We start from the raw sequence: 13,566 nt of genomic DNA on the forward strand, positions 1-13,566 counted from the left end.
AACTCGAATAGTTTACTGACCTTTCTTCCCAGCCATTTCGCTTCAAGACTTCAAAGGACTGCCTCAGGACCAGACGAATCAGCTAAAGTTAGGCAATTTTTGTAAAAAAAAAAAAAAAAAAAAAAAAAAAAAAAAAAAAAAAAAGGTAAGAAATATTTATCAGCTCAGCAGAATGAGGGGACCAATGAAATTGGTATGGCCTGGTTCCCAAAAGTAAAAAAACATTCACAACACTCATATTTAACTTCTAGATCAAAAAACATATTCAGAGCCAGGAGCAGTGGCTCACGCCTGTAACCCCAGCATTTTGGGAGGCTGAGGTGGGCAGATCATTTGAGGCCAGGAGTTCAAGACCACCCTGGCCAACATGGCAAACCCTCATCTCTACTAAAAATAGAAAAATTAGCCGGCCGTGGTGGTGGGCGTCTGTAGTCCCAGCTACTCAGGAGGCCGAGGCATGAGAATCACCGGAACCCAGGAGGTGGAGGTCGCAGTGAGCTGAGATCGCGCCACTGCACTCCAGCCTGGGGAACAGAGCGAGAGAGACTCTATCTCAAAAAATACCCAACATATTCACTAACGCTCCCCAAACTCATCCTTAAGAGCTGCAAAAGCTAAAACAGAGAAGCTTTCCAGGACACATTCAAATTCTTCCTTCACACTAAGCCTGTGGCGTGTTTTGCTTCACACATAAACCTTTCCATTGCTTTTAAGATAAAGGACATTCTTTTCTTCCCCAGAGTTTTTTTTTTTTTTTTTTTTTGAGACGGAGTCTCGCTCTGTCGCCCAGGCTGGAGTGCAGTGGCCGGATCTCAGCTCACTGCAAGCTCCGCCCCCCGGGTTCATGCCATTCTCCTGCCTCAGCCTCCCAAGTAGCTGGGACTACAGGCGTCTGCCACCTCGCCCGGCTAGTTTTTTGTATTTTTTAGTAGAGACGGGGTTTCACCATGTTAGCCAGGATGGTCTCGATCTCCTGACCTTGTGATCCGCCCGTCTCGGCTTCCCAAAGTGCTGGGATTACAGGCTTGAGCCACCGTGCCCGGCCCTTCCCCGGAGTTTTTGAAGTAACTGTGGCAGATCTTACCATATAGTATTTGTCCAGGCGCAGCCTGTCTATTCCTTTCCATTCTCGATTCATGGTTTGCCAAAAGGTCTGAATGAACAGGTGTTCTGCAGTGAACAAAAGGCTCTAAATACTTGACTTCCACATCAACATATTAACATATAGCAAGAAAATAATGAAGAGGAACAAACTAGCATTATTTATTATTCACTTTTCTCAGTAATTCTTGGGCAGCTAGAAAATGTTTGATAATTAAAAATACTCAATCATTTCTTTTACATTTATTTTTAAACATCACTTGGACTGTGTAGATCTTTCACTTTTTCATTTTTTAATTTTTGAGACAGGGTCCCACTCTGTGGCCCAGGCTGGAGTGCAATGGCGAGATCTCAGCTCATTGCAACCTCTGCCTCCTGGGTTCAAGTGATTCTCCTGCCTCAGCCTCCCGAGTAGCTGGGATTACAGGTGAGCACCACCACACCTGGCTAATCTTCGTATTTTTAGTAAAGACGGGGTTTAACCATGTTGGCCAGGCTGGTCTCAAACTCCTAACCTCAGGTGATCCATCCACCTCGGCCTCCCAAAGTGCTGGGATTACAGGCATGAGCCACCGTGCCTGGCCTTGATCTTTTGCATTTAAATAAAAACAGAATAATAGGAAGGGCTGGCAACCTTGTAATGTTAGATTTGAATGTTCTCTGGAGCATTTTTCCTTTATCCACTGCAAAGCCACGTTCCTTTCAAAATAAAAAGATTCCTTGTTCTACTTCTAGTGACTCTTCCGACTGCATTGGTACCTAACAATCAGTCCAAAACCATTAATTCTGACACTTATGTAATCCATATAGAAACTCATATTTTTGTCTGATGAGAGGTGTCGTCTGGGTGAGCTACAGCACAAAGCACTCAATTTTTCTCTTCTGACCCACAAAACTGGCACTTTTTTATTCAAAAACAATTTTTGTTGAGTTTTTGGTTTTATTTCTTTTTGCCTAATTCTTTTTTTATCTGTGCAAATCCATTATACATCATATGTAGAATTTTGTTCAATGTGAGTCAGTCAATATTCAGAGCACCACTAGGGGCTGTTGAAATCATTAGGATGGTTTTCCGAAGAGCGTTACGCAGAACAAACAAAGTCTGCTGCCTTTTTCTTCCTTTGTAAGCAATCAATGCCTGACACAGAAGCGCCCTAACTCTTTTCTCTTTGGTTGAGACACCAGGAGCGGTGTCTTCTGTGTATTTATTTATTACCAGTGACGCCTCTGTTCTTGCGGAAGATGAACCTGGCATCCAGAGGTCACCATGGACCCTGCATCTGGCTCTCCAGGCTGCAAGTTAAAGTAACTCAGAATTTGAAGATTCTGGAGGATTGTTATTTCTAGAAGCATTTTCTGAAATCTCTGAGATGTCAAATCGATTCTCCCCAAGACACTCGCCCTCTCACCAAGTCAATGACTAAGTTTATCACAGCTCTGAAAAACAGGAACGGCTTGTCCACTGACATCTACATAATACCGGCGCAAGGTTCCCATTAAACTAGCAGTCGGAAAACTCGGAAGGAAGGAGAAGAAATAACAGGACTCACGAGCTGCTGAGTTGTTAACAGCATGGACTAGCTGTGCGATGGTGTTGGCGAGCTCTTCCTGCAGAGGCGGGGTTGGGGAGAAAAATGGGGGTTATCCTGGGCCAACATGAGATGCTCGTGCCGCGGCCTGCTTCCTCCTCCCACTTCTGCTGGCGGGAAGGTCTGCGCCTCTTGTCACTTCCACTAAGAAGTATGTATCTGAATATCTGAATTTTACCAAATGTGTGATTTCTAATGCTGATGGACTGTCATGCTAACTTGGTATGTCTGCAAGAACTGTGTTAAGCTACATGTTTAAAAAAGCATCTCTAGTTATCGGTTCAAATGAACTAGAAATGAAATAATTTAGTTATCAGTTCTTGGCTTTATAACTATATCTGGCCATGTGCGGTGGCTCACGCCTGTGATCCCAGTACTTTGGGAGGCCGAGGCAGGTGGATCACCTGAGGTCAGGAGTTCAAGACCAGCCTGACCAAGATGGCACCCCCACAGCTCTACTAAAACTTCAAAAATTAGCCAGGCGTGCTGGCGTGTGCCTCTAGTTCCAGCTACTCGGGAGGCTGGGACAGAATTGCTTGAACTCGGAGGTAGACAGTGAGCCAAGATCGCGCCATTGCACTCCAGCCTGGGCCACAGAGCGAGACTCTGTCTCAAAACAACAACAACTAAAAAACCCACATCTAAGCTGGGCATGGCAGCTCATGCCTGTAATGCGAGCCCGAGCACTTTGGCAGGCCAAGGCAGGCGGATCGCTCGAGTCTAGGAGTTCAACGCCAGCCTAGGCAACACAATGAGATCCAGTCTCTACAAAAAAATACAAAAATTAGCCAGGCATGGAGGTGTGCACCTGTAGTCCCAGCTACTCGGGTGGCTGAGGCAGGAGGATCAGCTGAGCAATAGGGAGGCTGGGGCTGTAGTGAGCCATGATTACACCACTGCACATCAGCCTGGGCAACAGAGTGAGACTGTCAAAAACACAAAAACAAAAACAAAAACAGGCCAGGCGTGGTGGCTCACGCCTGTAATCCCAGCACTTTGGGAGGCCGAGGCGGGCGGATCATGAGGTCAGGAGATCGAGACCATCCTGACTAACATGGTGAAACCCCGTCTCTACTAAAAATACAAAAAATTAGCCGGGCATGGTGGCGAGCGCCTGTAATCCCAGCCACTGGGAGGCTGAGGCAGGAGAATGGCATGAACCCAGGAGGCGGAGCTTGCAGTGAGCCCAGATCGCACCACTGCACTCCTGCCTGGGCAACAGGGCGAGACTCCATCTCAAAAAAAAAAACCAAAAAAAAAAAAAAACCAAAAAAACCCCAAAAACAAACAAAAAAACCACTTCACCATAATCCCAGAAATCCTGTGAAACACAAAGACAGCAGGGCAGACCCCACAGAGGTTAGATGCTGGGATGCTCACTGCACACCACGGGAAAGGCCTCCCCCGGCCTGGTCAGAGACAAGGTGGAATGTGAAGGTAAACCCAGCCTTCTGGGCTCTGTCCTGGGTGAAGGGGTCCCTGGAAACGCATGCCCTGCTGAGGTGCAGCAGGCTCACTCTGGGGAGATGCCCCCTGTTCCTGAGGTTTCGTGAGAAAAGCACACTCCTCATCGGTCTCACTCACACGGCACCCGGTCTGTTTTCCTTTGTGGGAGAATGAGGTTCCTGTCCGTTGGTTTTCTTCCTCCACTAAAGCTGTTGGTTGTTACTTTTGAATGTAATATAGAAATATTTTGCCCTGCTCCTACTCAAAATATGTTCAGTAAAATAAAAATAAATTAAAACAAGTTATTACGCAGCATGGGAGAAATGGCAAGGCTGCACATTAAAACCCAGAAAAGTAAAATCTCGCCCTGAGGACTTGTCATCTGCATCAGAGACCTGCAAGCACTTCTCCTCAAGGCTGGTTCTTCTACCTCAGGGGTATCCAGTCTTTTGCCTCCTCTGAGCCACACTGGAAGAACTGTCTTGGGCCACACACAGAACACACTAACACTAATGATAGTGATGAGCTTAAAAAAAAAATCTCACAAGGTCCTAAGAAAGTTTACGAATTTGTGTGGGGCTGCATTCAAAGCCATCCTGGGCCGCATGTGGCCCGCGGGTGGACAAGCTTCCTCTACCTCTACAGAGGCAGATCTGATCTACGTTCATGGGTCAGAACAAAGCTTTTAAAAAGTGAAAGTCACTTCTTTAGTGTTGGCTTTGGTGGTGGGCTCAGCAGGCCCTGCAGAGAGAGACCGAGCCTGCTGCATGTTTGGATGACTGCGCAGGCACACTCGGCTTTAACAGGGAGGCTTTTGCGGAGCGCCTACCGCCTGCTCTCCGTGGAACCCGAAGCCCAGAGAAGCGGCTGCCTTGTCCTGGGTTTCACAGGGTCTTCACTAGTTAGTGCCCCTGTCATGCCATCCCTGACCACAAAAAATAAACTTACCAGAAGACAGAAACTTTAAGTAACGTAAAACCTAGCATGGAACCTATGAAATTTTACAGAGAAATAGTAAATTGACAATGAATGCACATCTTTCATTTTATTTGAAAAGACAATTCACCTAACTGTGTTGACACTGCATCCCTTTCTGTTTGGACAAGAGGTAAGAAAATGACTCCTTGAAGCATGACCGTCAGTGTGCGTCAGTGTATTGGGGGACTGGCACAGTGTGAGTGCTCAAGTCTCTTATCCAGCCACAGCAAGAACCAGGGAGCATGACAAAGGGAATGCACGTTACCTGTAGAAGGGGTTCATCCTGCACCCACATGCAGTAGAAGAGCCCCTTCCAGATTTTTAGAAGTTCTTCCTGACTGAAACCTCCTGGAAGGCAAAACAGCACAAACATCTTAAGAGTCTATGCATCTCCTTTCTTAAAGTTTAGAAAGTGGTGAAGTACCACATACATTTTAATTCTCTTTCATTTGCACGTCTTTGTAAAAAATGGAAGCAAACATTTCCTTATTATTATAAAAGAAACACAAATAAATTACTATTGTACCTGCAGCTTTATCAGCTACAGGGTAGGGTGGCAGTGGTGGCCTGGCCTCAGCGTGAGGAAGCAAATGTCATCACAACACAAAATTCATGAACAAAGTGGCCACTTAGGAAATCAGCTCCCCCTCAAGGCCCTCCCTGCCCACCACGTGCAGCCATCCTGCACAATGACATTTTCGCTGGTCTTGTGAAGTAAAACTGCAAATCTTACAAGAGATGCGGGGGATTTGCTCATATGAAGCCCCAGCAATGGGCAGCCCCACTTCCGAGGAACAGAAAACCAGCCAGGCTGAGGACACAGGAGCTCCGAACAGTACATCTGAAAGTCAAAGGCCTAGGAAAGGGCCTGGGGACACTGACACTACTTTGGAACATTTTTGCAAAAATGACTTTTTAAGGATCCTAGTATAAGGTCAAAAGTGGCTGCCTCCCAATCACCCTCCCTGTAATCGTGATCATTTACTGCAGCATCACCAGGGTTGGCTTTGTTCTGACTCTAGTTACTTAGGGATCTACCTCTGCTTTCATGATCTATGACTAAATGACCAGTCTCGTTCAGCCTTAGATCTCCTGAGTAGATCCCAGGTGTCATAAAGTAGTTGCTGACTGACATAAAGAATCACAAAATGATAAGGTAGGTGTACACTCTTGGAGTTTCCGAGCCTATGGACCATGAAATTCGAACACAAACAGAAACCTCAAGTCTTGATGTGTGTTACAAATGGTCTTTATGAGGATTTTACTAGGAGATCCTAGGAGAAATCTTTTGGAGCAACAAAGTGCTTAAATTAGATGAATGCAAACAAATATTTAGAATCAATGTGATCTTAATACTCCAAAAGATGCTTAAAAAGTGACAAAAAGGGTCGGGCACAGTGGCTCACGCCTGTAATCCCAGCACTTTGGGAGGCCGAGGCGGGCGGATCATGAGGTCAGAAGATTGAGACCATTCTGGCTAACACGGTGAAACCACATCTCTACTAAAAATAAAAAAAAAATTAGCCAGGCGTGATGGCGGGCACCTGTAGTCCTAGCTACTCCGGAGGCTGAGGCAGGAGAATGGCGTGAACCCAGGAGGCGGAGCTTGCAGTGAGCCAAGATTGCGCCACTGCACTCCAGCCTGGGCGACAGAGCGAGACTTTGTCTCTTAAAAAAAAAAAAAAAAGTGACAAAAAGACCTTTTTTGATGGACCAAAGTTTATTTAGTGTATCCAGAGTGCCTTTACCTTAATTTATAGGTATTGATTTCCACTTTACTAAGGGTCTTTCTCCCATCAACAATTTTATAATGGTACATTTCGATTCTTTTTTTTTTTTTTTTTTTGGGACAGAATCTTGCTCTGTTGCCCAGGCTGGAGTGCTGTGGCACAATCTAGGCTCACTGCAACCTCCGCCTCCCGGGGTCAAGCAATTCTCCCGCCTCAGCCTCAAGAGTAGTTGGGATTACTGGCGTAAGCCACCACGTCCGGCCTGCATTTTGATTCTGATAGTTTTCCATGTAAAACCAAGATATCAGAAACTAACATAAAACTAGTTTATTAAAGTGTATTTCCTTTCGCAGTTGGAAAGATGTACCAACTGGTTCTCTTGCCCTCTTGTTATGAACAAATCACGCCTGGGGATCCTCACATGGCTAATGTAAGTATGGTATGAGTGATAAACCCCACTAGAGCTGAGCCAACTGTGGTCATGATTGCAATAACTTTTTTCTTGGTCACAGTGACCTGCACTTATATTTAATCATGTTCAAAGACCACATATATCCCCAGTGAATTAAAGGCTTTGGGCAAGATCATAAATGGCTTCATAAAACATTAGATGAAAAGATATCACCCAGGCGTGGCGGCTCACTTGTGCTTAGGAGTTTGAGACCAGCCTGGGCAACACAGCAAAACCCAGTCTCTACAACACTGTACTCCAGTTGGGCAACAGAGCAAGACCCTGTCTTAAACACACACACACACACACACACCCCAACAACAAAACCAAAAATTGGCAGGGCATGGTGGCATGTGCCTGTAGTCCCAAGTACTCAGGTGGCTGAGGTGGGAGGATGACCTGAGCCCAGGAATTTGAGGCTGCAGTAAGCTATAATCGTGCCACTGCACTCCAACCTGGGCAACAGAGCAACTCTGTCTCACGAACAAACAAACAAACAAACAAACAAACAAACAATATTAAGAAACTTGAAAATGGATGTGTCAGACCATCAACACCCAAACCCACTGACTGATCATTAACATGCACAGGCAATCACTCATCAGATGCCAGAGGTGGTGCCAACAGGAAGAACGCTGCACCAACCTGTGAAGTATTCTTACAAAAGTAAAACAAAACAAAAAAACAAAAACCCAACTGTGTCAAATCTTAACTTTTTTTTTTTTTTTTTTTTTTTTTTGAGATGGAGTCTGGCTCTGTTGCCCAGGCTGGAATGCAGTGGCCGGATCTCAGCTCACTGCAAGCCCCGCCTCCCGGGTTCACGCCATTCTCCTGCCTCAGCCTCCCGAGTAGCTGGGAGTACAGGCGCCCGCCACCTCGCCCGGCTAATTTTTTTTTTTTTTTGAGACGGAGTCTCGCTCTGTCGCCCAGGCTGGAGTGCAGTGGCCGGATCTCAGCTCACTGCAAGCTCCGCCTCCCGGGTTCACGCCATTCTCCTGCCTCAGCCTCCCGAGTGGCTGGGACTACAGGCGCCCGCCACCTCGCCCGGCTAGTTTTTTGTATTTTTTAGTAGAGACGGAGTTTCACTGGGTTAGCCAGGATGGTCTCGATCTCCTGACCTCATGATCCGCCCGTCTCGGCCTCCCAAAGTGCTGGGATTACAGGCTTGAGCCACCGCGCCCGGCCCCGGCTAATTTTTTTTGTATTTTTAGTAGAGATGGGGTTTCACCATGTTAGCCAGGATGGTCTCGATCTCTTGACCTCATGATCCGCTCGTCTCAGCCTCCCAAAGTGCTGGGATTACAGGCTTGAGCCACCACGCCCGGCCAAATCTTAACTATTAATACTAGTTTATAGGAAATACAGGGGACAGAGGAACATGGTAAGTGAGACAACAGGATGCAGTCAACAAACCCCAAATATGTGAAACTCTACAAAGCATATGACCTATGTCCTCCAACAAATAAACTGTACAGAAAAAAAAGATGTAAGAACTGTTAGAATTTAAGAGAGTCTTGGCAGACACATTAACCAAATGCAACGGGTGGTCCTCATTTGGATTGGTCATAAAAAACATTTGAGATGATGAGAAAAACTAAACAGATTGGATATTTCATGCTATTAAGGATTTTTTTTTTTTTTTTGAGACAGTCTCACTCTGTCACCCAGGCTGGAGTGCAATGGCGCAATGGCGCAACCTTGGCTCACTGTAACCTCTGCCGTCTGGGTTCAAGTGATTCTCCTGCCTCAGCCTCCCAAGTAGCTGGGATTACAGGGACCTGCCACCGCGCCCAGCTATGTTTTGTAGTTTTTAGTAGAGATGGGGTTTTGCCATGTTGGCCAGGATGGTCTCAGTCTCTTCATCTTGTGATCCGCCCGCCTCGGCCTCCCAAAGTGCTGGGATTGCAGGCGTGAACTACCACGCCTGGCTGCCACGCTAGTTTTAAGGGGGAAAGTGAAGCACAGCTTTGTGCAGAAGCTCAACTGCTGGTGCCAGAACTTTGTTTTTCTCCACTGCAACCTCTGCTGCCCCAAAGACTGTCTCTATTCTCAGACAGGATCCACTTGTGTTACAAGGTGGCTGGGAGCAGGTACAAACTGTGTGTTCTCTTCAAGTCCAGTAAGGAGAGAGCTAGAGACTCCTAAGGACTGAGCAAGAAGATTTTTACCTGCAGAGGGTCGCTTGGCTTTCCTTGAACCTGTCCTGTGGCCAACGGAATTCTGCTGACTTGGCGGAAGCCGCCTCCTCTCCATGTGGGGTAAGCCCCACCCAGACCACAGAGTCCCTCCGCACCCTGCTTGAAGGTGGAGAGCCTTGGAGAGGAATCACAACGTAGCTGCCCAGCAAGGACAAGGAGTGCCCCGAGCCTGACCCCACACAGTCACCTGGGTCCTTTAAATCCTCTTTTTGTGTTTAAGTTGATTAACGCTCCTGCCCTTCCAGTTACATCATTGTCTTAGTCTGATGCATTGCTACAAAGGAATACCTGACGCTAAGAGGTTTATTTGGCTCAGGGCTCTGCAGGCTGTACAAGCATGGCTCCAGCATCTGCTTCCGGTGAGGACCTCAGGGAGCGTCCTGTCTTGGCTGGAGGGGAAAGGGAGTTGTCATGTCACATAGCAAGAGAGGAGGAAGGTGCCAGGCTCTTTAACAGTCAGATCCCACAGGAACTAGGAGTGAGCACTCACTTAATCCCAGGAGAATGGCACCAAGATTCTCCATGAGGCAGGAGAATTGCTGGAACCTGGGAGGTGGAGGTTTCAGTGAGCCAAGATCGCACCACTGCACTCCAGCCTGAGCGACACAGCGTGACTCTCCATCTCAAAAAATAAATAAACAAATAAATAAATAAAATAACTCTAGCGTGGTGTGGATGTTCTGTCAAGTTGCAACTGAAAGAGTCCTAATTAATAAAAACACGTTTATTGCAAAGAACCTTACCACCACCAAAGTGATATAATCACAAGCTTGTCTTGCTCCCTGCCTCCTGAATCCCAGGCTCTGAACCAGAGGGACTGATGCAACCTGTCTGATGTGCATCTTTCCAGATCTTTCCTGTGCATTTATTTACAGAACAGTTACATGTAGTGCAGAAAAGCACAGTTGTGTGTGTGACCTAAATGGCAAAATATTCTGTATTCTGGTCTTTCTCACTTAAAAACAGCACATTTATCTCCAGATGGTTTTGTAAGTAGACCATTGGGTCAAGCCAACGGTAAGTGATAATGTGGTCTGCCCAGTATCTACTATGGACAGCCCACACCTATAACAGGCAAAGGCACAGTATGATGTGCTACAGAGGCGTTCATAATGGAAAACAGTAGATTCTGACAGTGACAATAGATCCTGGACAGTGGGCAGCAAAGTGGGCTGGGTGAGTAATATGGGTTGGCTATGTCCCCACCCAAATCTCACCTTGAATTGTAATAATCCCCACATGTGGTGGGAGGGACCCAGTGGGAGGTAACTGAATCACGGGGATGGGTTTTTCTCATGCTGTTCTCATGAGAATGAATAAGTCTCATGAGATCTAACGGTTTTATAAAGGGGAGCTCTCCTGCACATACCCTCTCGCCTGGCTGCCATGGATGATGTGCCTTTGCTTTGCTTTTCCTTTGCTGTCTGCCATGATTGTGAGGCCTCCCCAGCCATGTAGAACTGTGAGTCCATTAAACCTCTTTCCTTTATAAAGTGCCCAGTATCCGGTATGTCTTTATTAGCAGCGTAAGAACAGGCTAATACAATGAGAAAAGATATTCTGATTGTCTCTTTTCTAGGAGGCAACAGAGTAGCACGGAAACAAACCTTAGCTCAGGCCCCAGCTTCCTACCAACAAGTGCCCAGTATCAGAAAACTGTCAACTGACTTTTGGGCCTCAGTTCTATCACCTATACTATATGAAAGATTTATCGTTAGGGTCAAGCCCAAGATGTGTGAAACACTGTAAGAATAAAGCACTATTCAGTTGGTGAGATATTACAATAATAATTGTCTTACTTTCTATTCCTAGGGTCTATTTACATTTTGTTCCCTTTTTTCTTTTTCTTTTTTTTTTTTTTTTTGAGACGGAGTCTCGCTCTGTCGCCCAGGCTGGAGTGCAGTGGTGCAGTCTCGGCTCACTGCAAGCTCTGCCTCCCGGGTTAGCGCCATTCTCCTGCCTCAGCCTCCCGTGTTGCTGGGACTACAGGCGCCCGCCACTGTACCCGGCTAGTTTTTTTTTTTTTTTTTTTGTATTTTAAGTAGAGACGGGGTTTCACTGTGTTAGCCAGGATGGTCTCGATCTCCTGACCTCGTGATCCGCCCGTCTCGGCCTCCCAAAGTGCTGGGATTACAGGTGTGAGCCACCGCGCCCGGCTCTTTTTCTTTTTTTTTGAGATGGAGTTTTGCTCTTGTTGCCCAGGCTGCAGCGCAATGGTACGTTCTTGGTTCACTGCAACCTCCAACTCCTGGGTTCAAGCAATTCTCCTGCCTCAGCCTCCTGAGTAGCTGGGATTACAGGCATGTGCCACCACACCTGGCTAATTTTGTACTTTTAGTAGAGACGGGGTTTCTCCATGTTGATCAGGCTGGTCTTGAACTCCCAACCTCAGGTGATCCACCTGCCTTGGCCTCCTGAAGTGTTGGGATTACAGGCGTGAGCCACCACACCCCACATTATTTGGTTCCCTTTTAAAACATCTATTTTCCATTTATGTGTGTGTGTGTGTATGTGTATGTGTTCACTTAGGAATTTAATAAAAACAAGCCACCAATTTTTGAAGTATTCAAAGTAAAAGAGAGAAATACTCATTACTGAATTACTTTCAAAACTCTGAAAGGCAAAGTACATTATCTGAAGCAGTTTGGTTTCACCAGTCTTTTCTTCTCTATTTTCTTCTTGGGGCTAAATGACTGAAACTTAATACAATTACGTTTTTACAACAATACAATATAGGTTTAGTTATTTCAAAATGAATGAGGTAGGCCAGGTGCAGTGACTCACTCCTGTAATCCCAGCACTTTGGGAGGCCGAGGTGGGCAGATCACCTGAGGTCAGGAGTTCAAGAGCAGCCTGGCCAACATAGAGTGAAACCTCGTCTCTACTAAAAAAATACAAAAATTAGCTGGGCGTGGTGGTGCACGCCTGTAGTCCCAGCTACTTGGGAAGCTGAGGCAGGAGAATCGCTTGAACCTGGGAGGTGAAGGTTGCAGTGAGCCGAGGCTGTGCCACTGCACTCCAGCCTGGGCAACAGAGCAAGTCTCTGTCTCTCAAAAAAACAAAAACAAAGGCCGCGTGCGGTGTGGCTCACACTTGTAATCCCAGCACTTTGGGAGGCAGAGGCGGGCCGGATCACGAGGTCAGGAGCTCAAGACCAGCCTGGCCAACATGGTGAAACCCTGTCTCTACTAAAATTACAAAAATTAGCCAGGCGTGGTGGTGGGTGCTCCCAGCTACTCAGGAGGGTGAGGCAGGAGAATCGCTTGAAACTGGAAGGTGGAGGTTGTAGTTAGCAGAGATCGTGCTATTGCACTCCAGCCTGGGTGAAAGCACGAAACTCTCTCTCAAAAAACAAACACACACAAAACAAATGAGGTGAACATCAAAGTGAGACATGTAGACATGTGAAATATCAGTAGGTTTTGAAATCAGCAAATCCAACAGCTACTCTCACCATGTAATGAGCCCAGGAGCCATTTTAGATGGGGGTAAAGTGTTATACTTGAACACGCCCCAGGGTCAGAACATCCACAACTCCTATTTATTATAACTCTTGGGCGGAGAGAACCCTAACCCCATCATTACAAAAAAACACTTTCTTACTGAATCGAATATAGCATTAACCATAAGATGTACTGTTATTTTGTATGTTGCCAAAAAGAAAGCAATGATGCAAATTAAATTGTCACCAGGTTGATTTTAGGATGCCTCTCCATTTTAGTTTAGTTTACTCCCTCTTTATTTTTAAAGTCGCAGAACTGGTAAGATAGGCAGGGACTGTTTTGTCCACTGCTATATTCCCAGTGCCAAGAGTAGCGTACATAATAGTACACGGTTGGCACTCCATAAATGTTTGCTAAATATATGAATGAATGAATGAATTGGGACAAATAAGCTCTTATGAATGAAAGCCATGGAGAGTGATCACTTTAGGACTGTGAGTACCTAACTTGAACAGTTAAAGCATGAGCTCAACATTCTGTTACTTAAAGTAATACAAAGATTTCCAATTTATTTTTAAAATTACAAAGCTATCTATTTATGTTGCTGCAGAACAGCTCATGTTTCAGGAA

General features: G+C 46.0%; 1 protein-coding gene across 1 annotated transcript in view; it reads right to left on the reverse strand.

Annotated features, from left to right (window-relative positions):
- Positions 1–13,566, reverse strand: part of RRP1B (ribosomal RNA processing 1B) — a 38,992-nt gene that overhangs the window by 22,449 nt on the left and 2,977 nt on the right. Inside the window, exons 2-5 of the mRNA XM_005548578.4 lie at positions 5,380–5,462; positions 2,652–2,709; positions 1,085–1,170; positions 21–82 (exon numbers count right to left, since the gene is read on the reverse strand). Coding sequence (XP_005548635.3) covers positions 21–82; positions 1,085–1,170; positions 2,652–2,709; positions 5,380–5,462 — 289 coding nt within the window. The remainder of the gene's footprint in view (positions 1–20; positions 83–1,084; positions 1,171–2,651; positions 2,710–5,379; positions 5,463–13,566) is intronic.

This window comes from Macaca fascicularis, chromosome 3, assembly GCF_037993035.2.
Source record: "Macaca fascicularis isolate 582-1 chromosome 3, T2T-MFA8v1.1".
NCBI classification, from domain to species: domain Eukaryota; kingdom Metazoa; phylum Chordata; class Mammalia; order Primates; family Cercopithecidae; genus Macaca; species Macaca fascicularis.